Below are 27012 nucleotides of genomic sequence, written 5' to 3'. Positions count from 1 at the left end.
ATGCCCCCTCCACTGGGGACGCAGTCAGACCAGTCCATTCCATAGGCTGTCCTGGTTTCAAGCACCTTTCGCCCAGGAGAACTGCCTGCACGTGTGTGCTGGTGTTGCTGTCGTGTGGAAAATCACGGCCACTCCAGGGCTGGTCCCGAGGAGAGACGGCCGGCGTCTCCGGCAGACTGGGGGAGCAGTGGGCCGATCCCGGGCAGGGCGGCAAGCAGCAGTTGGAGTGCACTGGCCAGGGGGAGAGGGGGAGATGAAGGCCGGTGTTGCTGCATGATGTGGAAAAGGCCCGTTTGCTGCTGGGATGACCAGCCTGGCCCCCTCCCCGTCCCCACAGGTGCTCGACCAGGCGCTGGAGATCGAGAAGATCATGGAGCGGTACGAGCTGCTGGCGGCGGAGCTGCTGGAGTGGATCGAGCGCACGGTCGGTATTATCAGCAACCAGAAGTTCGCCAACTCCCTGGCTGGGGTGCAGCAGCAGCTCCAGGCCTTCACCACTTTCTGCACCCTGGAGAAACCGGTCAAGTGAGTGGCTGCCTGTGACGTCTGGGCACAGTGGTGGCTGGACGTTGGCGGCGGGAGTCAGGAAGAGTCTTTCCCACTTTGCGGAGTACTTTGATTCGCAGGGGGAGCCGAGACCGTTCTGGGTCCCGGTTCTGTTTCCAGCTGGGCCATGTGTGCCCAGCGCCCCCTGATGGTGGGGTGTAGGCAGAACCCCAGGTGGGCGGAGCGGATGGCAGAACCACTGCAGGTTTGCCCCACGGCCACCCTTGCTAGCGCCACCCTGGATCTCACCCTGCCTGATGCGGCTCCCAGAAACAGGGTTCTGGGAGCATGGTGGGGCGGCAGCTTGTCCGGGCTGGCGCCAGCGCAGACAAGGCAGGTCCCTGGCGCAGATAAAGCCGCGACACCCCCAGCTGACTGGAGAGTTTCCTTCTCTGCGATCACCATGTGAACTTGGTGCCAGTGACAGGGCCACACCAGGCACCCCTGGGGAACCATCCCTCCCTGGGCCCTTTCCCAGTGCCAATCTTCCAGAGATCTCCAGCCCCATGAGCAGTGCCCTGGGCCCCTCATGCAGACCAGCCGAGACCCCAGCAGCCTGTCGGCCTCTTCGTGCCAGCCTCAGGGGGTTTGCTGGAGATGGCGCCTGCCCACAGAGAACCAGGCGTTCCGGGGGGCCCCAGCCGGGGATCGGGGCCCTGTCGTGCCGGGCGCTGCGGGTCGGGGGTGGGCCCCAGGGGCTGTCGCTCTGGCTGTGAGCAGGGAGGGGGAAGCCCGCCTGGGCCGGGGGGCTGCTGTGACCTGGGTAAGGTGGGGGGGGTGAAGGCTGCAGCCAGGCCAGCGGGGATGGCTGCAGTGGGCATGGGGCAAAGAGGGGGTGCAGCGTTGTCTGGGGTGACAGGCCCAGGGCCAGGGGGGCTGACAATGGCCGGGGGGGGAGGGAAGCGGCTGTAACACTTTGGCTGCCTCTGTCGGCAGGTTCCAGGAGAAGGGGAACCTGGAGGTGCTGCTGTTCAGCATCCAGAGCAAGCTGCGAGCCAACGGGCGCAAGCTGTACGTGCCCAGCGAGGGCACGGGGCTGTCGGACGTCAACAAGGTGCGGCCGCGCGGGGGATGGGAGGGATGGGGGCGCCATGGGGGATGGGGGCAGTGGGGGGGGGGGATGGGCAGGTGTGGGGGGGGGGGGGAGATGGGGGAGCCATGGGGGGACAGGAACATGTGGGGAGCCGTGGGGGACAGAGGTGTGAGGGATGGGGCCATTCAGACACACCTGCCCCCCATGGTCTCTCCCCCTCGGTGCCATGCACCCTGCCCTGTCCGCGTCTGCCGGGACTTGGGGCCCGGAGGATCTCTTACCAGCAGCCGTGGGCCCTGTCCCGTGGGAGGGGGTCTCGGGGACCCTTGCGGGGGCTGAGTTTGTGGGGGCTGGGCAGGATGGTGCCCACAAGCTGCCCGCGAGCCAGGCCCCCCAGAGCACTGAGAACCCAACCCCAGCTGCCTCCTGGGCCAGGGGGGCCAAGGGCCCTCCAGCCCTCCCAAGGGAGTCCTGCCCCCGCCTCGAAGGCTGCTCCCCCCCCAGAGGGAGCCCTACCCCCTGAGATCCCTTCTGACCCCCAGACCCTCCCACTGCGGGAATGCCACCCCTCCTGCTCCCCAGGGGGAGTGCTGTGCCCCCCTCTGAGCCCCGCCTTGCCACCCCCAGGCCTGGGCCCAGCTGGAGAAGGTGGAGCACGAGCGGGAGGTGTCGCTGCGCAAGGAGCTCATCCGGCAGGAGAAGCTGGAGCTGCTGGCCCAGCGCTTCGACCACAAGGCCGGCATGCGGGAGGCGTGGCTCAGCGAGAACCAGCGGCTGGTGTCGCAGGTGAGCGACGCAGGGCCTTGCCCCCCGCCCCCGGGGTCCTACGCAGCCCACAGGTGATGGGTCCATCCAGCCGGATCCAATGGCACCGGAGACCAACAGGACACAAGCAGCCCTGATTTTAGTGCCCCACAGGCAGCACCTGTATGGGGTAGGAGTGGGGTCTAGTGGTTAGAGCAGGGAGGCTGGGAGCCAGGACTCCTGAGTTCTCTCGCCAGATCTGGGAGCAGAGTGGGGGGTCTAGTGGTTAGAGCAGGGGGTTGGGAGCCAGGACTCCTGGGTTCTCTCGCCAGGTCTGGGAGGGGAGTGTGTTTAGAGCAGGCATCTGGGCCATAAGCACTCCGGGCTCCTTTCCTCCATTCTGCCGTGGTCTCGCTGGGTGAGCCCCATCCCTCTTCTGTGCCTGAGTCCCGCCCCTGTAGCACGGGGATCCCTGGGGGGGGTCGAGCCCCGAGCGCCGGCTCTGAAAGCACGAGGCCGAATGGCTCGAGCTGGACAACCCGGCCCCGGCGCCCCGCGGCAGCCAGTTGTGGACAGAGAGCAGCCTGGGTTCCTCCCTGCTGCCCCCCCCCCAGCGGCCCGGCCCCCCTCTTACGGCCCAGCCGCCCCCCCCAGGACAACTTCGGCTACGACCTGCCGGCGGTGGAGGCGGCCATGAAGAAGCACGAGGCCATCGAGGCCGACATCTCCTCCTACGAGGAGCGCGTCCAGGCCGTGGCGGAGCTGGCGCGGGAGATGGAAGCCGAGGGCTACTACGACGTGCGGCGCATCAGCGCCCAGAAGAACAGCATCCTGCGCCAGTGGGGGCTGCTGACCGAGCTGGTGGGCGCTCGGCGCGCCCGCCTCGAGCAGAACCTGGCGCTGCAGAAGATCTTCCAGGAGATGGTTTACATGATCGACTGGATGGAGGAGATGCAGGTGGGCACCCGGCCGCCAGAAGGGCAGGGACGGATGGGGAGGGGCGGGTCTGCGTGCTCGTGGCTGGAGGGATATGGGCTTGGGTCCCGGTTTAAACCAGTACCCTGGGCCGGGGGGAGCCACGGTTCCACTCTGGACCAGTGCAGGAGGCCTGGGGGAAGGGTGAGGGACCAGTGGGAACCAGCGCCCATTCCAGGGTGCAGCGTGAAGCAGGAGAGCTGCCGTCTATAGCTTGCCCCCTTGGCTGTGCCCGGGTTTGGCCCGGCGCAATCTCCTCCGCGGGTGCCCATGGGCGGGTATCACATTGGGCCAGGGGATCTTGGGCTCCGTTCTGCCCTAACGTGGGGGCACGGTCCGGAGAGGCTGAGCAGCTGCTGAGACGCAGCATGGGCCAGCAGTGGGGTACCGGACTGGGAACGGCTGCTGGGGGGACCTCAGGGACATGCCTTCCCCTCACTGGGCCTCGGCTTCCTCCGACCCTTTGTCTGCAGAGACTGGGAGCTCATGGGGGCAGGGGCTGTCCTGCCCTGTGTCTGTGCAGCGCCTGGGGCGACGGGGCTCCGATCTCGGTTGGAGCATCCAGGTGCTGCTGCAGAAAAAACGGGAGGATTTACAAAGGGGGGCCTTTGCCCCCATCTCCAGTGAAAGTCTCTGTACATTGGGACATTTGTGCCTTTGAAAATCTCCCCCCGCCACAAGCCTTTCCAGTGCCTGCTGTGGGCCATGGATTGGGGCCCTCGAAGGACAGCATCGTTCCAGGCCCGTAACTGACTACGGGCGTTACAGTAGCGCCTCGGGGCCCTCGCCAAGGATTGGGGCCCCATTGTGCCAGGCGCTGTACGTAACAGAGGCAGCCCCCTGCCCGGGGTCCTTCACAGCCGGATCCGAGGGAGGGAATCTCTCCGACCAGCAGCGACACCTGGCTTTCATCCCCCACCAGGCTCCCTTGGCATCGAAGGACTTTGGGAAGCACCTGCGGGAGGTGGAGGAGCTGCTGCAGAAGCATGGCCTGCTGGAAGCTGACGTCGCTGCCCAGAGCGAGCGGGTGCAGGCGCTCAACACGGCTGCCCTGAAGTTCTGCGAGCTGGAGGGTACGTGTGGGTTTTGCAGGGGAGCCGGCAGCCTGGATCGGCCTGGGGCGGGATCTCCTGACCCCCTGCTGTGGATGTGGAGTGCCGGGGGGCACCCTCGCAGGGCGGTCTGATTGCGCTTTGCCTCAGCATGAATGACCTCCGGGTTGGGGGCCCCGTGGCTTATCCCACCCGCTGTCCCGTTGCCAGTGCTGCCGGGTGCCAGGACCTGATGTCCGAGCGGAGTTCGGGTGACAAATGTCTCCTCGAGCCAGCTCAGCAGCCTTGGCCCCATTAGATATCTCGCACCCCATGTCCTCCAGCCCACGGCAAACGCTCAGGTGGGCTGTCATGTGAGTGCGGGGCTGGGAGCCAGGACTCCTGGGTTCTGTGGGTCAGAGTCCAGGCCGGGGGATGAGAGCCATGGGAGAGATTTCCGTTAGAAGCCACGAGCACCCCGGCTGCTGAGCAAGATATGGGGATGGGCGGACAATTTTCAGAACAGATGAGGGCTGTACTAGGGAGGGGAGTAGGGTCTAGTAGTTAGAACAGGGGGCTGGGAGCCAGGACTCCTGGGTTCTATCCGAGCTGTGGGATGAGAAGAGGGCCTAGTGGTTAGAGTGGGGAAGCTGGGAGCCAGGACTCCTGGGTTCTATCCCAGCTCTGGGAGGGCAGTGGGGTCGAGTGGTTAGAGCAGGGGACTGGGAGCCAGAACTCCTGGCTTTGCAGCTCCTTCCCCCAGCAGAAATCAATAGCTAAGAGCAGGCCTCAGCATGTCCCCTCCTCCTCTGCCCCAGGTTACCAGCCCTGCGACCCCCAGATCATCTGCAACCGCGTGACCCACGTGCAGACCTGCCTGGAGGAGCTGCGCAAGCTGGCCGCCCAGCGGCGCACGGAGCTGGAGGCCTCCCGCCAGCTGTGGGCCTTCTTCCAGGAACTGGAGGAGGCGGAGGCTTGGATCCGGGAGAAGGAGCAGATCCTCTCCTCCAAGACGTGCGGCAGAGACCTGAGCAGCGTGCTCAAGCTGACCAGCCAGCACAAGACCATGCTGGGGGAGCTGGGCAGCCGCCGGGCCCTGCTGCACCAGGCCATGAAGAAGGGGGAGCAGATCCTGGCCAAGAAGCGCCCCGGCGCGGGGAAGATCCAGGAGAAGCTGCGGGAGGTGCGGCAGCGCTGGAAAAAGCTGGAGGAGGTGACGGGGACGCACCAGCGCAAGCTGCAGGAGGCCTTGAGTTTCTACCAGTTCAGCGCCGAGACGGACGACCTGCTGGCCTGGCTGCAGGACGCCTACCGCCTGGCATCCAGCGACGACTTCGGCCACGACGAATACTCCACTCAGTCGCTGGTCAAGAAGCACGCGGCGGCGGTGGAGGAGATCGAGCAGCACCGGGCGCCCGTGCTGGCCCTGCGCAAGCAGCTGGCCGCGTTGGCCCCCAAACACCGCGAGGTGGTGGACGTGCAGATCCGCATCGTGGAGGTGGAACAGCTCTACGGGGAGGTGGCCGAGGTGGCCGTGCTGCGCCACCAGTGGCTGCAGGACGCCCTGGCCGTCTACCGCATGTTCAGCGAGGTCAACGCCTGCGAGGTGTGGATCGACGAGAAGGAGCAGTGGCTCAACAAGGTGGACGTGCCCGAGAGGCTGGAGGATGTGGAGGTGGTGCAGCACAGGTCTGGCGCTTGGAGGAGAGGGGCAGCGGGAACCAGCACTCCAGGGCTCTAGTCCCTACTGGGGTCTAGAGTGGGGGTTGGGCTGGAAACCAGGGTGCCTGGGTTCCATTCCCAGCTCTGGGAGGGGAGTTGTCTTGTGTCTGCGTGGTGGAAGGACTAGCAGCCAAGACGCTAGCTCTGGGAGGCGGGGGAAGGGTTTGGAGCCAGGACTCCTGGGTTCTATTCCTAGCTCTGGGAGGAGTGGAGGAAGGGTTGGGAGCCAGGACTCCTGGGTTCTATTCCTAGCTCTGGGAGGAGGGGGGGAAGGGTTGGGAGCCAGGATGCCTGGGTTCTGAACGCCCCGTACCATTCTATACCATTCACAAGCCCACGTGTGCCTTGTGCAGGTTCGAGACCCTGGACCAGGAGATGAACAGCGTGATGGGGCGCATCCTGGACGTGAACCAGACTGTGCAGCAGCTGGTGGATGGTGGCCACCCGAGTGCGTCCGAGGTGCAGTCTTGTCGGGACCATCTGAACAGCAGGTACCAGGCCCCCGTCGGGCTGCGGGGAGGGGGCGGTGTCAGGCAGCGCTCCACAGAGCCTGGGGAGGGTTCAGAAGGCAGAGCCTCAGGATCGGGGCACTGGCCTGAGATGAGGGGGAGCTGGATTCAATTCCCGGCTCTCTCAGTGACCCTGGGCCCCTCCCTATGTCTCTCAGGACCACGTCCCTACCGGGGGGTCATGAACCTGCCTTTGTCTATTTAAACTGCAGGCTGCTTGGGGCAGAAACTGTGTGTCATCAGGGGGTCCATGCAGTTCCCAGTGCTACGGGGACCCCCACTGGGGTCTGTGCAGTGACCAGGCCTCTCCCAGGGCCCCACTTCCGTCCTGGTTCAGCCCGCACTCACTGCGCCCAGCACCGCTGCATCAGCTCAGCGCTGCCTGCCAGGGGAGTGCTGACCCCCCACCCTGACCCACCTCCGCCCTTAGCGCTGCCACGTGGCATCCGGCCCCAACAGGGCGTGATGTTCCCCTGGTGCAATCTGGACTGGTGAATCTCTGTGTCACCAAAATACCCCACTCCTGGAGCCCGTCTTGTTCTGCTTTGCTGTGAGAACCCCCCGCCCCTGGGCTGTCCATGCACAACTGCGAGCATTTAAGCAGCTCCTAACTGAGTGAGTGAGTGCTTCTAGCCAGCCACTCCTTAGATTATATAACAGAATGACCCCAGCCATCACCCCCTGTCCCAGATATAACCCTAGGAACCTCCATCTTACAAGGTTCAGTGCCGCCCACTGCACCATGGAAGCTCATATAAGTTCATCAGTTTAACAAAGAAATTGATATGCACCAGCCTTGTTATTCCCAGTGAAGTGTCCTGCACACTTCAAACCAAGCTCACTGCTTTAGGTAAAACAAACAAATGTATTAACTACAGAAGGGTTTTAAGTGATTATAAATCAAGGCGTAACAAGTCAGTTTTGGTTAAAAGGAAACAAAAGCGAAACGCGTTCTAAGCGAAGTTTAACACTTTCAGCAGCCTTACAAACGTAGGCGATTCCCACCCCAGGCTGGCTGGTTTCCCTTCAGCCAGGTTCTCCCCTCTGGTCAGCACTTCAGTTGTTTGGTGGTGTTCATCATAGATGGAGATGGAAGAGAGAGGGCATGGCAAATGTCTCCCCTTTCTATAATGTTCTTCTCCCCTCTGGGGCTTTGCTCCCCTTCAGGGTCAGGTGACAAACAATGTCCTTGTATGGTTTCATCCATGTCCAGAGTCAGGGAGCATCACCTCATCGAGGCTCCAAGCTGGCCCAGGGCAGGGAGGCGACTCACTCGAGAGTCCAATTGATCCTCGTTGATGCCCAGGCCAGGCCTTTGTTCCTGGAAGGCTGGGCTGGGTTTGTCCTATACCCGCCTTGTTGAGGTGTGAACTGCCCCTCTGCTCCTGGAGAGTTTTGTCTGAATCTGTTTCAAGCCACAAGGACACATCTCTGGGGATATTACATTGTGCAGCCTCGTAACCATACACATGACGCTGCTCCAAACACATCACTATAACAATAATACTCAGTGCGTCAGGAGCCTTCCAAAAACATCTTACATGACGTACTTTGCATTGAACAATACACAGTTACACTGTAAGAGTGAACATGGGGGTGCAGAGCGTCACACCCGGGGGGCAATGTCACCACCCGCCGACTGTCTGACCTCTGTCTGCGGCAGTCCGTCTTTTCCCTTGAGGTCGCCGGCACAGCAGGAGATATGATGGGCACATAGCGTGGAGGGGCACGGGGGCTAATCTGCTTTGTTACCTGGGTAACACCTGACTGGTGCATCTCACCTGCCGGTTCCTGGGCCCAGAGATAAAGGGGCCGATGGGTGGGGGTGGCGAGCTCTCCAAAGACCCGTGTGCAGAGCGCAGAGACGTGTGTGCCGGCCCTCAGGGTAACTGTGGCTAGCGCCGGATTCTCCTTGATGAGCCAGGAGCTCCCAAGGGGTTATGTGGACAGCTGATAAGGGATCTGTCCATCTGGCCAGAGAGATAGTGCTGCTTGAATGGCTTGCTGAACGCCTCCAGCCACCATCCCTCCCCTCCCTCCACTTGTCCTCGGTGGGACATGGCAGGCGCCAGTCAGTGCAGCTCCTTCCCAGCTGTGCTGACTTAGCAGGGCTGTGCAGACCCGTCCCCCACTGAGGATCGGAGCCAGCCACATCAGGAACCGCTCCCACGGCTTTGGGTGCCATCCCTAGACATGGGGCCTGCTTTGAGGTTTCACGCCAGCAACGCTGAGGTCCCCAAGGGCAGGGGAGGTTGGAGAAGAAATGCTGAAAGAACAGCTGTGATCACGGGGCTGCATGTGCCAGACTGGAGTGTCTGCAAACACGGCGTAATCACTCTAGGGAATGTGCCCCCAGCAGCTGCAGCTCCTCGTTCTCGCTGTAACGCCAGGCCCCTTGCCCAGCGTGGACAGCCCTGCTCTGGGCAGGGGGTGCTGGGAACCCGCGCCGGCTGTGTGCTGCTTCCAGCATTTCGTGCTGCGTTCGGGGACCTCGACCTTGTGTGTGCAGGAGTCTCCAGAGGCCGGCTATCACGGAGCCGCCGCAGCCGCCTGTCGTTGACCTTGGAGAACAAACTGCGATTCTAGAGGGGGAGATTGTCAAGCTCCCGGCGCCCTGCAAGTCGCTCTGCGAAGCCTCTTCGCGAGCCAATGCCCCACAGCTGGTGTGAAGGGATCCCGAGGGTCCCATCGCGCAGCCACTCGCCCCAGCAGGACGCCGCCATGGCGTTTCACACCCACCTTGCGGCACAGGGAAGCGTGCAGACGTGGCGAGAGAGAGCGATTCAGAGCGGGCTGGCGCCAAGAGCTTTTCTCATCCCCATGCCCCGTGGTGGCGAGCAGCCAGGAGCAGCCGCCGTAGGTTGGAGCGTAGGCATCAGCAGGGGTTGCATTGCCCCAACGCCAGCTTGCCTGAGGCCGGCAGAGCCATTTGCAACTCGGCTCGTGGCTTCTTTCTTCAGGAAGACACTTGACATCTCCTTCGGGATCCCCCTGCCCCATGTCTAGACGCCGCAGCAGAACCTGACGGCCCAAAGGCACTTGGAGCTCACGGCTCTGGTGAGCGGCTCGGGTTCAAGAGGGCAGCGCTGGTTCAGAGCCCTGCTGCCACGTCACTTCTGCCTGGTGCGTCGCTGCTTTGGGTGCTTCCTTCAAATCCCGGGCCTAACCCTGAGCTTTCATATAGGATTGGGTCCTGCTGATTGTTTATGAGGTGTATTTCAGTACCGAGATCAGGGTCCCGTCATGCCAGGCGCTGCCCGGACCCCGACCGAGATCAGGGCCCGGTCGTGCCGGGCACTGCATAGGCACAGAACGAAAAAGTACCTATGCCCTGAAGAGCTCGCCATCTGAATAGATGAGGCAGACAGAGGGTGGGAGAAAATATCTGCATTTTAGAGGTGGGCAACTGAGACGCACAGATCAAGGCTGGGAGAGAGCAGAAGTGGGGTTAAGTAGTGAGTAGAATTTACTCCAGATGAACCATGTTTCATTAAGGCTCCTTGCTGGCTTCCAGAGCCGCGGGGCTGAGGGCAACTCGGTCGGACACATCTCTTCCTGTACCATTCTGAAACGCCACGTCGCCATCGCTCTGTGCTGGGAGAGGCGCGTCGTACGGCGGCTGCGTCTCCGGGCACGGCGCAGATTTAGGCCATCGGACGGTGTCTCTCTGCCATGCTGGGGAGGGGGCGGGCTAGCAAAGGCCACCGTTTGTAGCAATGGGGGGGCAAGATCTCCAGCTGGTGCCAGTTAGCATAGTTCCACCGGAGTCCCTAGGGCCAGATTCCCGGCAGGTGTCAGTCGGCACCGCTCCACTGCAGCCACGGTGTAAACAACCCATGGGAATAATGGAAACTGCCACACATGGCGGGCCACAAATGTTCTAAGGCAGGGGTCGGCAACCTTTGGGAAGGGGCGCAAAGTCTCCCCCGCGCCCCTCTGATGTGTCATGGGCCCAGCGCCCTGGCCAGAAGCCACTCATGGCCCCAAGCAGCGCTGTGCAGCGGCTACTCCCCCCTCCCAGCCCCACTCCTTCCCCCCCACGTGATGTGGGCCCACTGCCTGGGTTTGTGCTGCTCAGAATCATCCTGCATGCCACGTCTGGCACAGGGGCCACAGGTTGACAACCCCTGTTCTAAGGGATCCATGATTTTGGACTCAATCTTGAGGTGCCTTGGGAAGGGGTTGGTTTGCGGAAATTGCTGGGTCCTGAAAATTGAGCCGTTACAGGCACGTCCAGCTGGGCAGCCAGAAATCCCTGGCGGGCGCTTCTGAAAATCATGACCCCGGGCGTCTAGTGTTGGTTCAGCTCCGCACCTCAAAGCTGGAGCCTCTTTGTCCAGGCTTACGGACCAGGCCTGTGATGTCGGAGGTGACTCATAAAGCTCTCATGGGGCACAGCCTCTAGGGGGAGACAGAGCGGCACTGTGGCATGGAACACACACCTACGCACGCACACCCTGTCCCTCCTTCCCCCCGCCCCATAGCCAGGAAACCTGGGTCCTGATCCAAAACCCATTGACATCAACCAGGAAGCTTTCCACAGAACAGAGATGGTCAAACATCCCTTGTTCCAAAACCATTTTTAAAATGAAACTTGCCCACCCCCTTCCCCCTTTTTTTTGTTTTTTAAAATAACAAAAAATGTTGTTTGGCCCCAAATTGTCTGTTTAAGTGGGAAAATGTTCTTGGAAAATTACAACACAAATTGATCTGGCTCATTTCTATCACATTTTGTTAGTTCTTTGTTGATATTTGCTACATATTGTTCCTTGGCATTTGATATTGTGTTGCATGCTTACCAGCTTCCTGTCTCAGGCCCCATTTCAGTAGTAGCTGGGGACCTCACAATCTTTTTTTAATGAATCCATCCTCCTGACACGTAGGCAGTGTGGTTACTCAGTTATTTCTGGGAAACTGAGGCCCGGAGCAAGAGAAGCCAGGCCTACGCTATCAACTTCCATCGGTGTAACCACATCACTCAGGGATGTGACAAATCCCATTTGTTTGAGGAACTGGGCCACAGGGAGCCTGTAGCGAGCAGAGAATTGGACCCGGGTCTCTCAGGTCACGTGTTAGAGCCCTAACAACTGGGCCATCCTTCTTATCTTCCTTTTCCAGCCAGCTGTGCCTTTTCCAAGCCAGCCTACCATGCCTGTATCTCTGCCCACTCAAAGCACTCAAAGATTGTGAGTCAGGCTGCAAAAAATCACGAGATTGTCTTATAAATCATGAGATTTAAACAAAAAAAAAAAGACGAATACCTGCATGGCTTCATTTGCTGCCTGTACTTTTTAGCCTTTGGGGAACCCATTTCCCAGTTGTTCTCAACAGCCACAAGGATTAGAAGCTGACTTGACTCTTGGTGTTTTGTTTGGGATGAAAGCTGCGTGTCTCTTGCGTGACGCCCGCAGCTGGGGGCGTTCGCGGGGAGCGGCAGGCACGCCCGAGCCGCTCACGCGCTTCTCTTTGTGTTTGGCGTGCCCAGGTGGAACCGTGTGGTGGAGTTGGTGGAGCAGAAGAAGGACCATCTCAGCTCCATCCTGAAGATCCAGAACTACCTGCTGGAGTGCAGTGAGATCAAGGCGCAGATCCGGGAGAAGCGCAAAGCCATCGAGGTCACCCAGCACTGCACCAGCGACCTGGGTGGTGTGCTCGCCTTGCAGAGGAAACTCTCCACCATGGAGGCCGCCCTGGTGGTCCTCGAACCCAAACTCATCGAGCTGCAGCAGGAGGGGGAGGCCTTGGCCGCCTCCCACCCGGCCCAGGCTCTGGCAGTCCTGCTGCAGTTCGAGGAGATCAGCGAGGAGTGGGAAGCGCTGAAGAGAACCCTGCAGGGCTGCGAGGACTCACTGACCGTTGCCAGCCGGCTGCAGCAGTTCATCCAGGACTTGGACAACTTCCTGACCTGGCTGGTGAAGACCCAGACGTCCGTGGCCTCGGAGGAGCTTCCCAGCAACCCGGCAGATGCCGAGCGGCTGCTGAACCAACACGTGGCCCTCAAGGAGGAAATCGACCGCTACGAGGAGGACTACAACAAAATCCAGGCGCTCAGCGACCTGCTGGCCTTGGAGGAGGCTGACATCCCCTACCTCTCGCTCCAGCAGTGGCTCCAGAAGCTGGATGTGGGCTGGAACAAACTGCTGCAGATGTGGGAGAACCGGAGGCAGATGCTGGTCCAGGCACACATCTTCCACCTGTTCCTGAGGGACGTCAAGCAGGCCGATGCCTGTCTGTACAACCAGGTAACGCTGAGCCTTGCCCCTCCTGGGTGACCGGGGGCGGGGCTTGTTCTTGCTCATTGCAATTCATTGCTGATTGGTTACGGCCAATTGCCAGTTATGCACTGGTAGTTGCTTAGTCTGGTAGATTATCGGTTGGCATTTGATCATTAATGCCAATGATCAGTTACTAATTTATTGATGTCAAGACTCAATGTCTGGTTATAGCTATTTGCTAACTATTAATAGATTTTTCTTAATTATTAATGGTTTGTTATTAATTGACAAATGATTGGCTAATTATTACTAAATAGTGAAAGGTTATTAATATTGGCTATTTATTTGTATGAATTGTTAATTGATGTTTGAAGTATTAATTGCCATTAGCTAAGAATTGATTGGCAGTTATTGCTCTTAGCTAAGCTATTTATCAAGCTTTACTCTTAATTGGTGTTAAGTATTTGCTAATTAGTAATAACTAGCCAGATAGCAATTAATAAATATTAATTGCTCTTGTATTGGTTTTGCTAACTATTGGTATCTGTTATGAATTAATTGCCAATTATTGATTTTTTTATAATTGGGTAGTTCTAAATATTAATTGCAAATGTATTGACCTTTGCTATTTGGTATCTGTTAAGTATTCCTCACTAATTATTATTAAATGGCATTTGATAATTATTGGATTTTGCCATGCATTAACTGCTAATAATTTATTGCCATTTGATGATTATTAATTGGTATATGCTAGATATTGCTCATTAGCCTTAGGTAATTAGCAATAAATTATTAGCCAATTATTAAATACTAATTAGTAGTTAATACTTAATAAATACCAATACCTAGCAAATGGCATGAAATAGGAAACAACACTTATCAAATTGCTTGCTGTTCCTAAATATGGCCTGTTAATGAACTGCTATTTACTAATTATTAATTGGTATTCGTTGGCACTTGTTCAGAATGATTTCCGCCCCGGGGTGCCCAGATGGGTTCTAAAGCCCAATTACTTCCACCCTGGTGCAGGCGAAAGAGCAGTAGCAGCATTAGCTGGGCTCGAGCGGATGCTTTGTTGGCCGATGGTTGAGCCGGGGCACGACTCATCACACCGGCCACTTAGGGCATGAAATCTGAGCGCTGTGGGTGCCGGTTCCCACCCGCTCCCCAGCACCCCCTGTCCCAGCTGCAGGGCCTTCTGCCTGCCCAGCGTATCCAGCACTGCAGGAAATGGAGTCACCTGCTCTGGGAGAGGATTGGAAATAAATGCTAGCTAATTTAAGAGCTAACCACTGTCAGAGGAGCCAAGTGCAGCCCAGAGACTGGGGAGTCAGGATCCAAGTCAGGACAGCACTTACTAGTTATGATGTGCATTGTGGTAGCACCTACAGGCTGCAACTGAGATCAGGGCCCCATCATGCCAGGCGCTGCACAGACCCCACACAAGATCAGGGCCCCGTTGTGTCGGGCTATGCGCAGACACAGAGTGAGAAACAGCCCCTGTCCTAAAGAGCTTCCGTTCTAAATAGGCTAGGAGTGGGGAGGGAAATTGAGGCTCAGAGAGGGAAAATGACTCACCCAGGGCCAGCCAGCAGATCAGTGGTGGCGCTGAGCATAGAACCAAGGTCTCCTGACTCCCTCTGAAACAGGTGCGTTGCTGCATCCTGAAACCCCCAGGCCACCCCGGTCCAGGCATCCCTCTGGGCTGACCAGACAGATGGAGGCCAGTGGGAGGAAGTTCTGCTCCAGGTTTAGGAGCCTCCTCGCCTTCAGTCCTGTCTGCGGCTTGGCTTTGGATTTTGCACAGCCGGTCCCAGTGGAACAGGGTGTAAAGGACAGAGGGATCTGTGCGGAGAGGGAGAGGTCTCTTCTGGGGCCACTCCTGGGGCTGAGCGTGGCAGGTGGAATCTAGGCTCGGAGACCCGCGCTGGTCTCTGGAGGTTCCCCGTCTCTGGTCCCCCTTCCCTACGGTGCCATGAGAGACTGGAGCCAGCCAGCACAAAGGGCCAGACCCAAAGCCCACCAACTTGGCTTAAGGCCTGAGCCGCTCTGCCCTTCCGCTCGGGCTGGCGTGCGTGCCGGGCGCGCGCCAACGGGGAAGCTGGCATCTGTGGCGGCCTGCATCCAGCTGACTCAAACAAGGAGAGACAGCTGCGCATCGCTTCCCGAACGCAGCCGCTTGGAAGTGGGGCTGGGTGTGTGCATATGGCCCGAGACAAGGCAGGGAAGGAAAGAGGGGGAGGAATTTTCCTCCAAGAGGAGTAAAGGAACAAAATAACCACACCGCCTGCGAGAAGAGAGGTCATAGTGGGCAGACTCATAGCCAGGGCTCTTGGGTTCTGTCCTCAGCTATAAAAGGGGAGTGGGGTCTGGGGGTTAGAGCAGGAGGCTGGGAGCCAGGACTCCTGGGTTCTTTTCCTGGCTCTGGGAGGGGAGTGGGGGTCTGGTGGTTAGAGTATGGAGAGGGGGATGCTGAGGGCCCCCGGACTCCTGGGTTTTCTTCCCAGCTTTGTGGTGTGTGATCTCAGGCAAGTCGCGTCCCCCTCCATGCCTCAGTTTCTCCCTCTGCCCCAGGGGCTCCTGCCATGTGGTGGGGGGACGGCAAGGTCGGGGTGATGTTTGCAGGCCGCCCTGGGAGCGGGAAGGCCGCCTGAGGGCTGCGTGTTAACCTCTGTCGTCCCGCTGCTCTCCAGGAGTCCGCCCTGGCCCAGGCGGAGCTGCCCACCACGGTGGAGGCGGCGGAGAAGGCCATCAAGAAGCACAAGGATTTCATGACCACCATGGAGCTGAACCTGCCGAAGACGGCGCTGGCCCTGCGAGCTGGGGAGAGCCTGGTGCGCCAGGGCAGCCCCTACAGCGCGCGCGCCGAGGAGGAGATGGCGTCACTCAGAGCCAAGTAGGCCCCGCACCAGGCTGGCGTTGGCTGCGTGGCTGCAGCGTGGCGAGGGCCCCTTCCCTGCCTGACTTCACCGGGAGCTGCTTAGACCCCCGTCCCACCCCCTACTTTCCCCCCAGGTGCCGGTCAGCCCCTGTCCCACCCACACACCAGGGCTAGGACTCCGGAGACCCAGGTTCAATCCTCCCCACTCCACCGCAGGCTTCCCCTCTGACCTCAAACAAGGCCTCAGGCTCGGCTCCCGGAGGCGTTAGGTGCCGAGCTCCCTTTGAAAATCTAGGCCTGAGTCGCTCTGGATTTCAGTCCCCTCCGCGGAGCAGTGGGGAGAGCAGCGCCACACACATGGGTGCAGGGAGGAGACATCCGTTCAAGAGCAGGAGGCCCCTTGATGCTACGGTGATGGGGGGCAGAGAAGTCCCCTCCCTGGTGGATCTGTGGCAGGGCAGGGCCCTCCGTGCACCATTTCCTGCTTTGGTGGCTTCCTGGATAACCCTGAAATCCTAGATGAAGAGCCCTCGGTGCCAGAGGGCAACCCTTTGGGGAGGAGGCTGAAATCAACCCTACATTAGAGCCAATTAAGCGCTTCTCCCTCCTCATTAAGGCATGTTGGGTCATTAGATTTCCTAGCTGTCACCAGCGCGTCTCCGTTCCCTTTGAAGTCTCCCAGCTTCATGCCCCGACAGCTAATTTCCATTGACGTTCTAATTGCAGCCGAATCGTTAATATATTTATCCGCACCCACCAGATGGACCCGCTTTTGGGGGGGTGGTTTTAATGAACAAAGAAGCATTTTTGCTCATTGTAACCCCTGCGGGGTGAGTCCTAGTTTGCCAGGGTCTGGGCATCGGTCTTCCACTGCTAATTCAAGCTGAGTTCGCATCTCCTGGCGCCATTGTGAACCTCTTGTGTTGACTCCCAGCAGATTAAAACGGAGAGGCTTAAAAACCAGGCATTTTTGCTCTCCTTTTCTAAATTCACCCCCTAAAAAATGTCACTTGAGGCTTGTTTACCTCTGATTTTTGCCTTGATTTAGGGCCGGAACATGCAGAAGCTAATGCGTGTGGATTTTGCATTTAAGGAAGGGCCTAGTGGGTCGGGCGCCGGCTGTGAGTCAGGAGGTCAGGTTGCTCTGCCCGGCCTGCTGGGTGTCCTTGGGGAGGTCACGGCCGCACTCTGTCCCTCAGTTTCCCCAGAGGTTAAATGGGGTTAACGAACCCGACCTCCTTTGTAAAGCGCTTGGGGAATCTCCTGGCAGCGAGCGCCGGGGAAGAGTCAGGGATGATGGTGCTTGTTGCGAGTGAAGCACGTGGGTAATTTAATTGGCTCTCTAGCGGTTGGGCCCTTGTGACGATGGGAATAAAGCGAGGGACGTGGGCAGGTGCAAGGCTGAAGTGAGTTCACTCCTAATGCTTTTGGTCGGTCTTACCCATCGCGAGGCAGCTTTGAGGGCTCCCAGTCCTGGCTCGGGACCCCACAAACGTCTCTGCCTGCTCCTATTAGTAGGGTTGGTTCTCCGGAGTCCTAGCCTGGTGCTTGACCCTAGGCTGGCCCTGTTGGAGGGTTGATCCTGCCAGGTGGCTGGGAGCTTCCTTCTTCAGGTGCCTCCCAGCTCGCTCCCTCTCTGCATTTCCCCGGGGTGCAAGAGGGGGGCTTGGCTTCACCTCACCAAAGGGTCCTGGCGAGAAATTGCTGCAACAGCAGCTCCTTGGGGGAAGGCTCTGGTGCTGCCTGGCTGTGTCTCTTAATGCTGCCACTTCCCCGGCCCCTGTGGCAAAGACCGTGCCCTCATCAGAGAGGTGAGATGTAGGACATGCCCTGGGCTCCTCCTGGGGCCGATCCAGACCCAGAAGAGTCAGTGGAGAGGCTGCAAGGGGGGCTGGCTCTCAACTGAGCTTGGGATCTCCTCCCCAGTCGATGCCCCCCTGGTGCCCGGATCACCCTCCCACCCAGGGAAGGAGCCTGTGGGTTCTGTCTGGCCAGGAGCAAACACCCGCTCATGGGTCCTGCTCAGCTTGTTGGCCGCATCTGGCCGGAGAGGGGTGCCAGCTTAGTACATCCCAGGCAAGCGCGGGGAGCCTTGTGCCGGCAAGACAGTTCAGGCCCCTGTTTAAGATGAAACCTGTGTGTGCTCGACTCCCGTTGGAGCCAACTGAGGCTGCTGGGCCAGCAGGTGGGGCATTGGGACTGGGGAGTGGGCGTCAGGACGCCTAGGTTGTCTGCCGCTTCCCCTCTCTTTGCCTCAGTTTCCCCTTTGTCTATTCAGACTGGGTGCTCTTTGGGGCAGGGACTCTCGCTCTGTCTGTGCAGTCCCTGGCACAGTAGGAGCCGTGGTCTCCGTCGGGGTCTCTTGGTGCTCTGAAATATAATCCCACCCGACAGAAGGGTGCCTTTGGAGATAGGAGATGTCTAAAGTTCAGTTCTCTTGCTGGATGTTTCCACCTTTCCTCCCAGGATCCCTGCACCAACCGGAGGCCCAAGCCAGGGGCTGGGCTGCATTAACTGCACGGTTCTGTCCAGGGAACTAAGCCAGGATCTTTCATTTCTACAGGAGCCACCAGAATTTCCAGCGGGCCCAGGAGTGGATGCAGCGTCTGAAAGACCACTTGGATCTGCAGCATTTCCTGCAGAACTGTCACGAGGTATGACCCGGACCCTCGTGCCCTGTGTGGTGGGTGACGTCCTGTAGCTGCGGACCCTGTGCTCCCAGCTCCCCGCGTGCTCCTGGTGCTTCCCGTTGGGCTCTGTTCACGTGGACCACTTGGCCGGGGCGCACCAAGGAGCCAGGCAGCCCATGGGTGGGGGCGGAAGGGCAGCAACACGGGACACATGGCCTCCATCAGGACTGGCCACATGGTGCGGCATTCGACACAGCTTCCTTGTTGAGTTCAGGGAAGGAGCAAGGAGCACTCCAGCTCCAGAGGCAGCTGGGATTGGGGGACTGACTTGGGGCGCCTTAAAAGGGCCGGGTTTTCAGAGGGGGAGAGCTCAGCACTGCCTGAAGTCGGGGTGACGTGGGGCGAGTTTGACTCCTGGTCTCCAAACCTCTCCTCCCGTCCAGCCACTACACAAGTTGGACATGCACACTTGAGCGGGCTCAGCAAGCTGGCTTCTGCCTCCCTCATCCGGCCAGGGTGCTGGCAGCTCCACAGCACAGCCATGCCTGGAGACGGTGCCTGACAAGCCATGCGCAAGGCCGGCTCCCTAGCGCGCAGTAACGTCAGGGTGCAGGACTGGGGCAGGGGGCTGGGAATCCCCGTCGGTAAATAGAGTTGGTGGCACCAGGGATGCCAGCCAAGACCCCCTCAGCTTTGCATTCAGGGCTGTCCCACCTGAAAGCACCTTTGCTGAGTGAGGGTGTCAGGACGGGGGTGGAAGCTGGGGGCAGCCTCTTATCAGCAGGGAGCTGGGATGGGAACCTCCCAACAGCCCGCAGAAAAACGGACCGAACCAGGCTGGATAAATGGCAGCTCAGGCAGTTGTCCGTCTCCTTGTGCCATGGTGGAAATGGCTGGGATGGCCAACGCTTCACAGGCTGCTGCTGGGGGAAGTGTCCAGATACTGCGGTGAGGGGTGCCGATGGGGAGCCAGGGTGGAGAGGCAGAGAGGCATAGATCAGTGAGCGTCTGTGGGGACAGACAGAGATGGGCAGTGGAGTAGGCAGCTGGGGATGGGTGGATGGATTCACAGAGGGGCGTATGTGGGGTTGGGATGGGTGGACGAACAGTCAGGCAGACAGAGAGTCCGGCGCATCTGAGAGCAGAATTCAACCCCAGCAGCGGATTATTTCAGCAGCTAAATGTATTCGGGCTCCTGCCTCATTTGCGTTGCTAGCCCGGCCCACCCCCATCTCCTGCCTCTAATTAGGGCAGTGGCGTGTGTTTCCAGGCAGCGCTGGCACTGTGCTAATGAATTCTGCTGGGGAGAGATCGACATCCCCAGCGAATGGCGCTCCGGAATCTGCCCCCTTTCTGTGAGCCGCCTCAGACGCTGGCGGGCGGGTTTGGGACCTGAGCCAGCACTGCCTGAGCCCGGCCTCGGGCACAGCTGGGTATCGACAAGCTGCCGTAGTACCCCCGACTTTCCTGCCAGGCCCATAGCTCAGGGTTGCCCACAGAGCACGTGAGTGGGGTTTGGGACGGAGGGGCACCGGCAGACCTGCGGGGAGGAGCCCAGGGCTGGGATAGCAGGGGGCTGCGGATCAGGATTTGAGGGCCATTGGCAGAGCTGGGGGTGGGAGCCCAGGACTGGGATTGCAGGGGGGCTGTGGGTCGGGAGGGGCATCGGCAGAGCTGTGGGGGGAGCCGAGGGCTGGATAGCAAGGGGCTGTGGAGTCCCGGGGCCAGGTTCCCAGCTGGTGTAAACCAGCATAGCTGCATTGACAGAAGTGGATTTGGGCCAATTTACTCCAGATTAGAATCTGGCCCACTTTTGGCTCCAGGGGAGGGACCAAAAAGCACTGACAATGAGGGATCTTTGTGGGCCAGCTCCTCTGCATGTGTCAGTCAGCCAGGCGCCCCTGGTCCCAGCAGAGCAACGCTGATTTGCACCAGCTGGGGATTGGGCTCCGTGTCCCAGGCCCTGCTCTGCCTGGTATTTCAGAGACAGGAGTGTTTTCTTACCCCCCACTCCAGACTCCTGCCCCAACGGCCATGGGACGGGACAGGCTTCCCCTTCCCTCCAGGTCCTCAGCTCACCACTTCCTGCAGCCAGCCTCACCTGCTGGGGATGGGTCCGGCTCACTTCCCACCTGGTTCCAGCGCCGAGAGCAGCCCTAGTGTGATGGAGGTGCAGCCAGGCCAGATTTGAGCAGCATTGTGACCTCATGTGCCAGGTCCTGACGCCACTCGAATTTGTCCCGGCCGCCCCGTCTCTGGGTAACAGCATCTCGTGCTGACTGGCTCTGGGACAGTCCATTTTTTATTCAAATACCAGACGGGAGAAGGGGTATAATTAACCAAGTGGGGGGGGGGGGGAGGTTAGAACAGGATGCTGGGAGCCAGGACTCCTGGGTTCTCTCCCTGGCTCTGCCCCAGACTCCCTGTGTGGCTGGATCTCTCTGGGTCAGTGTCAGGATGGGGTGGAGCCGGTTTTGGTTCTGTTTGTTTTGAGTACCTTGGAGAGCCATTGGGAGGGCCTGGAGGAGGTCATGGGCTGTCCCGCTCTGGGGTGTTAGTGCTGGGGTCACGCTCCCTGGGGCCTGACCCCCCGCCCAGAGCTCCTTGGGGCACCAACGAGGAGCGAATACAGATCTGGGGGTATCCAGGACTGTCTCTACAGCTACCCCTCTGTTTGTTTGTCTGTCCCTACACCTGCTCCTCTGTGTCTGTCCATCCCCACACCTACTTCTCTGCCTGTCGTCCATCCACAGATCTACCCCCTCTGTCCCTCAGTCCATACCTGTACTTCCTCTGTGTGGACATCTGTCCATTCCCCTAGCTACACCGCCTGTCTGTCCTTCTGTCTGTCCTCACACCTACCCCTCCATCTGTCTGTCTCTCCCCATACCTGCTCCTCTGTCTGTCCCTCCATCCCCACACCTACCCTTCTGCCGGTGGTCCATCCACAGACCTACCCCTCTGTCCATCCCCGCAGCTACCCCCTCTCTGTCTGTCTGTCTGTCTGTGTGGCCATCTGTGCTTTCCACTGGCTACCTCGTCTGCCTGTCCCCACTGTGCCTCTGTCTGTCTCCCACACTTGCCTGTCCGCCTCTCTGTTCTCACGTGCCACCCGGACCGGACCCCCGGCCCAGAGCTGAGCTGGGAGTCTGTCTATCTGTCAGTCCGTCCTCCCCCCACCCCGGGCCTGTTCCTTGTCCCCGGCTCCCGCCTCCCCGCCGCCGCCGCCGCCTAGGCCCTTTCTTATGCAAAGCGGCCGTGCGCAGCCTCTCCGGGCTGGGCTCCCTCCCCTCCCCGCCCCGCCGCCGAGCTGCCCGGCCGGAGGACGCGCGGGGAGGACGCGGGGCTGCTGCCGCCGCGGACGGGGGGGGGGGCGCACGGCGGGATCTGGCGGTCAGCGGGCGGAGCCTGCCGCCGGGCGCCCAGGGGCTGCTGCGGGGAGCCAGGCCGGGGCCATGGCGCAGCGGGCGGGCCGGGCGTGAGGCTGTCGCGGGGAAGCGAAGCGGCGGAGCGGAAAGCGCCGGCCGGGCCGTAGCGGCGTCCTCCGGGATCGGCCCCGCAGCGCCGGGGCAGGATGCGCCGGGGGCCCCCGCGCCTCAGCCTCGCCTCTGTCTCCCGCAGCTGGACGGCTGGATGGCCGAGAAGATGCTCCTGGCCGGGGAGCAGGCGTCCAAGCGGCCCGAGCAGTGGCTAAAGCACCAGGCGTTCATGGCCGAGCTGGCCCAGAATAAAGAGTGGCTGGAGAAGATTGAGAAGGTGAGGGGGGGGTTGGTGCCTTAACTCTTTCCTCCCCAGCTGGGATTTCCCCTACAGCCCCCCCCCAACCTCCCCTCCCGCCCCTATGGTCAAATAGTGACCTGCCGTGGTGCCAATTCCCCCCCCCAGTCAGTACCTGGCGTAGGCGCTGCCAGCCGGGATCAGGGGAGGGGGCAGCTGGTGCAGTGCCCGGCTCGGACTGGGCAGGAAGGTCGGGTGTGGGGTTGGGAGCGAGGGTGGGGGAGGGCCGAGAGGAACGGGGCCCGGGCCTGCTGTCTGCATTTCTCTGCCCCTGGCATTGGCGCCGGGCTGGGTTGAGTTGCCCTGTAGACAGCTGAGTGCGTGGATCCCTGCTCCCGGGCAGTGTGACCTGGCCGGCATCTCTGCCATCAGCGAGCAGGTGGCTGCGCTAGCAGGTGGCTTTCCCTGTGCTCTGCGGATGGGTCGGTGGAGGGGATGTGGCTCCTTATTTAACACCTCAGCCACTTGCTCCTTCTATTACAGTGTAGACCCAGGGTCTGTGGGCTTGGGCACACAGGGAGGCCCAGCTGGGGGTCCTGATCCGGGTGCCTAGAGCCCCTGCATGGTCTGGGGGCTGCGTGGGAGCTCTGAGTGGCTGGAAGGGGCAGCTCTGCTGGGTGTGTGAGACCAGGGCCTCAGAGCGGCCTGAGCATGCTCTGGAATGAGCCCTGCATCTGCGAGCGTGCCAGGTGAAATCCAGGGGTCTGGTCCTGCTCTGGCTTGCCTGGTGTAAAGCTGGAGTGATTTCAGGGAGCTGGGGGAACCTTCCCACCCCAGTAAAACCCCTGATGATGTTAAATTGTCACTGAATCTGTACACGCCCCAGGGGCCACAGCGGAGAGGCAGCAGGTTGAAATACTGCCGATCATTTGGACCAGATCCTCAGCGGTTATAAATCGCTGTCGCTCCCTTGAAGTCGGTGCCGCGGGACGCCGGGCGAGGCTCGGACCCGGGATGGCACCGTGTGTCAGTGGACGGAATTTGGAGCTGCTGTCCAGTTATCTGAAGTGCCGGTGTGCAAGCCCAGATCCCGTGCCGCCCGTGTGGTCTCACGCACGGCACATGCCTGGCGTCGTGTTCTGTCCGACCCGTGCTGGGTGCAAAACAGGGCCGTGTGCCCTAGGCAGGCTGTGAAGATCACAGCCAATCTGGGCGTGTGGGTAAAGCAGCGAATTCTTTCTCCTGAGAGGGGGAGCCGAGTCCGCTGCACCAGCAGACTTGGGCTGGGTTTTGAGCACCACCCCAGCTGTGATCAAGGCAGGGAGGGACGCAGGGTGCTGAGTGGCTCAGAGGAGGCAGGCCTGCTCCCCCAGTGTATCTCCCAACCCCCCGGTCCTGCTGTTCACGTCCCCCCGAGGAAGGGTTGGTTTAAATGGTGGAAACGTTTCTCCGGTGCGCTGGGGTTCTGCCAAGTGCGTGGGAGAGTCGTGCGCCAGCAGCTCCGTGTGCTGCCGGTTGCATGGGCCGGGGCTCGGGGTGGGGGGGGGTTTGCACAAATGATGCAACCGATGCTTCCCGCACGCGCAGAGAGCTGCAGGTCACAGTGAAACAGGAGTCTGGATGCTCGAGCAGAGCTTCAAAGTGACCCTGCCCATGCAGTGCCGGGCCTGCCGCGGGCCTGGCCCTGACTGTTCTTCCCAGGACGTTTGGTGTGTGTGAGCCCTGGCTCTGAGGGACGGGACTGCGGAAGGGGAGAGGGTAGGACCTGGGGGTGCCCAGAGACGTTGCCCAAGGGGGAAGGTAACGGGAGACGTGATGGAATCTCATTCCTAGCTTAGGAAGCCGCTTTTAAGATGTGTGTGTGCGTAGCTCTGTGTGCCCCCTCCCCCCCGAGCTGTGGCTGTGTGTGCGTCTGCCCCTCCCACCCAGAGCCGGGATGTGTGTGGGTGTGCACGCCCCCAGAGCTGTGTGCATGTGTGGGTCCCCAGAGCTGTGTGTGTGTGCGCGCGCCTCCCCAGAGCCCCAAGTATGTGTGTCTTGAAGCTACACAGCGTGCTTAGCTTGCACCCCTCACCACCGCTGCGCAGGGCCGTGTTGTGCTGCTTTGAACCCTCTGCTGCTGGGCGAGCAGGGCTGGGGAAAGCCCCCGATGCCCCAGACCTTTGTGCAGCTTTTCGGGAGGGCAGGAATTCTGACCCTGCTGGAAACAGTGAGCGACTGAGATCGGTTCCCCACCCGCTGCCGAGGAGGGGAGGGGAGAGGCAGAGGGGGCAGACAGCGAAGCCTTGTCAATATCAACCCAGCTGCTCTGTGGGTTCCGCTCTCAGACACGACCTGGCGGTGCCACCAGAATTGCCCCTTCCTCGGATTTGGCACCCCAGGGCCCCGCCACAGTGGGTGCCACGCGGACGCTGCTCCAAAGAGCTGGTTGGGTTCAGATGCCGCCCCTACGCCAGGGCCTGCCCTAGCATGGAGCTGACTTAGCTGAGGCTAATGGGGAGTTTGCTGGGGGCTGCTAGATTGCCAGGGATCTGGGGCTGATTCTCCGTAGCACAGTGCTGGGGGGAGCATGGACAGCAGTGCAGAGAGCAGGTGTCAAGGACGAGCTGGGCCAGGGAGACTTGGGCTCCTTGTTTTAGTCCAGTCGATTCGCACCACTCGGCCTCAGTCCCCCTCTGTGATGTGGCGAGAAATGGGGCGTAAAGGGGTCTGACCAAAAGTGGGGGTCTGTCATGACCTGGGCGCAGCAGCTTTGGGAAGGCAGGGGTTAACATGTGCCCCTCAGCCCCCGGTCTGCAACCCCTCTGCCTCCCCCGCATGCTTTAAGCACTGGGGAAAATAATCCTTCCTGTCTGTTTAGCTCCTAGGGACAGGGACTGTCTCACTCTCGTCCCTGCAACTGGCACAATGGGCCCTGATCTCGATCGGGGTCTGTGCAGCATCCGGATCAACAGGGCCCTGATCTCAGTCGGGGTTGGGGCAGGCCTGGCACGATGGGCCCTGATCTCACTCAGGGTTGGAGCAGCGCCAGGTGCAATGGCAGCCCCCATCTCAGCTGATGCCTCTGGGCGCTACTGTAATACACCTAATAGTTTGATGGCGACTAAGGTTACACAGCACCTTGCAGGCGTGGGCCAGGCTCCGGCTTGGGGGATAAAGGCTTGCACCTGCCTTGCCAAAACTAGGACAGAAGCAGGAAGGCTTCAGGAGCTGTCCCCCCGCTGCACTGCAGAAGTCCAGTGGGTGACATTCTGGGCACAAGGGGGTGAAATCCTGCTCCTCTGACGTTGCTGGGGCTGGGATGCTAGCCTGCCGGGCGCCATCACCTCGCAGAACCACTGGCGTGCCAGGCTGTGCCCCGGTGCCGAGACTTGCATTGCAACTTCCTGCAAAGGGCATGCCTCTGTCTGCCCGGTGCTGTATTTCTCGGGCACCCAGCCTCACGGCGCTGACCCGGCCCTCTCCCCACGCAGGAAGGGCAGCAGCTCATCCACGAGAAGCCGGAGCTGGCCGGCTCGGTGAAGAGGAAGCTGGGCGAGATCCGGCAGTGCTGGGTGGAGCTCGAGAGCACGACGCAGGCCAGGGCCAGGCAGCTCTTCGAGGCCAACAAGGCAGAGCAGCTGGTGCAGAGCTACGTGGACCTGGACAAGAGGCTGTTGCACATGGAGGACCAGCTGCAGGCTGTGGATGCCGGCGCCAGCCTGGCCAGTGTCAACAACCAGCTTAAGAAACTCCAGGTAGGGCTGGGAGGATCAAGGCTGGGTCGGTCCGTGAGGGGTGGTGCACATGTGACACCAAGCCAAGCACACGGGTATGCTGCGTGGAGGCAGCGGGAAGTAGTGGTGAGGGCAGCCGGACTCCTGGGGTCTCTCCCTGGCTCTGGGGATGCCATTCTGATCTGTCCATGCCTTCTGGCAGCTGGGGTCCCATGCGCGGGAGGTCAGGTTGGGGCCACTGTGGCAAGATTTTAAGGACAAGCTCAGGTCAATTTAGGATTTAACGGTTACACTTAGAGCTGGGGGGGAGAAGCCAGGACTTCTGGGTTCTATTCCTGGGTTCTGGGAGAGGAGCGGGGTGTAGTGGTTAGAGTGGGGGAGGGACTGAGAGCCAGGACTCCTGGGTTCTGGTTCTGGGAGAAGAGTGAGGTGTAGTGGTTGGGGGAAGGAGAGGGGCTGAGAGCCTGGGTTCTGGTTCTGGAAGAGAAGTGGGGTATAGTGGTTAGAGTTGGGGGTGGGGCAGCTGAGAGTCAGGACTCCTGGGTTCTGTTTCTGGCTCCGAGAGAGAAGCGGGATGTAGTGGTTAGTGCTGCCCGCATGTACACCAGCTGAGAATGTGGGCAGATACAAAGCCCAGGAGCCCCTTTCCCAGCTGAGGGTTGGGTTAAGCTGGGAGCCCCGTCGCTGAGTATAACTAACCCAAAGGCCTTTGTCTCCCGCTGAGCCACTGTCAGCCAGGCATAGCACTGAGCAGAGCTGGGGTGCCGTGTGGATTGAGCTTACAGGAGAATTGCCCCCCTTCCGGCATGGTCTGTGGTGGTTAATCACCCTCCCTGTGACAAACGGGCATCTGATCGCCGTGGGGAGCTGAGAACTCTGAACAAACAGGATGTTTGGGGGACACGGAGCCATAGATCTGGGCCTCCCTTGCCCTAGCCCCTCGGCCCGTCCGGGGTCATGCTGGGCCTGGCCACGGCCGGCCCTGGCACTCGGGGCTGTGACACGGTCAGCCCCTCTAAGCAGCGGTTTTGCTTGAAAGAATCAAACTGCTGAGCCAGAGGGATCCAGTCCTGCTTTAACCGGGCCCAGCTGCCTAATGGGCCTGGCCAGGATTTTGTTCCAGAGTCGAATCAAGTCAGCAGCCAGGATCCGCGTTAGCAAACGTTTCCTGGGCGTGCTCGCTGGGCTCTTTGCTTTGCCTTTCTCAGGGGGAGAAGAGGCCACACAGCAGAGCAGACAGCTAGGGCTCCCTTCCCCCCCCCACACTGCTGGGTGGCGTGCTGCAAGCACGTC

At 60.3% G+C, this 27012-nt stretch overlaps 1 protein-coding gene across 1 annotated transcript in view; it reads left to right on the top strand.

Annotated features, from left to right (window-relative positions):
* Window positions 1–27012, top strand: part of SPTBN4 (spectrin beta, non-erythrocytic 4) — a 51309-nt gene that overhangs the window by 6000 nt on the left and 18297 nt on the right. Inside the window, 12 exon segments of the mRNA XM_067556584.1 lie at window positions 338–525; window positions 1483–1600; window positions 2207–2365; window positions 2978–3280; window positions 4221–4371; window positions 5148–6018; window positions 6405–6542; window positions 12046–12802; window positions 15469–15671; window positions 18220–18310; window positions 21908–22042; window positions 25477–25740. Coding sequence (XP_067412685.1) covers window positions 338–525; window positions 1483–1600; window positions 2207–2365; window positions 2978–3280; window positions 4221–4371; window positions 5148–6018; window positions 6405–6542; window positions 12046–12802; window positions 15469–15671; window positions 18220–18310; window positions 21908–22042; window positions 25477–25740 — 3378 coding nt within the window.

The sequence above is a fragment of the Emydura macquarii genome, unplaced genomic scaffold, assembly GCF_026122565.2.
Source record: "Emydura macquarii macquarii isolate MOO-44397 ecotype Brisbane River unplaced genomic scaffold, CSIRO-AGI_Emac_v2 contig_1790, whole genome shotgun sequence".
Classification (NCBI taxonomy): Eukaryota; Metazoa; Chordata; order Testudines; family Chelidae; genus Emydura; species Emydura macquarii.
The sequence above is the reverse complement of the archived record's forward strand: the minus strand, read 5'-3'. Positions and strand labels throughout refer to the sequence as shown.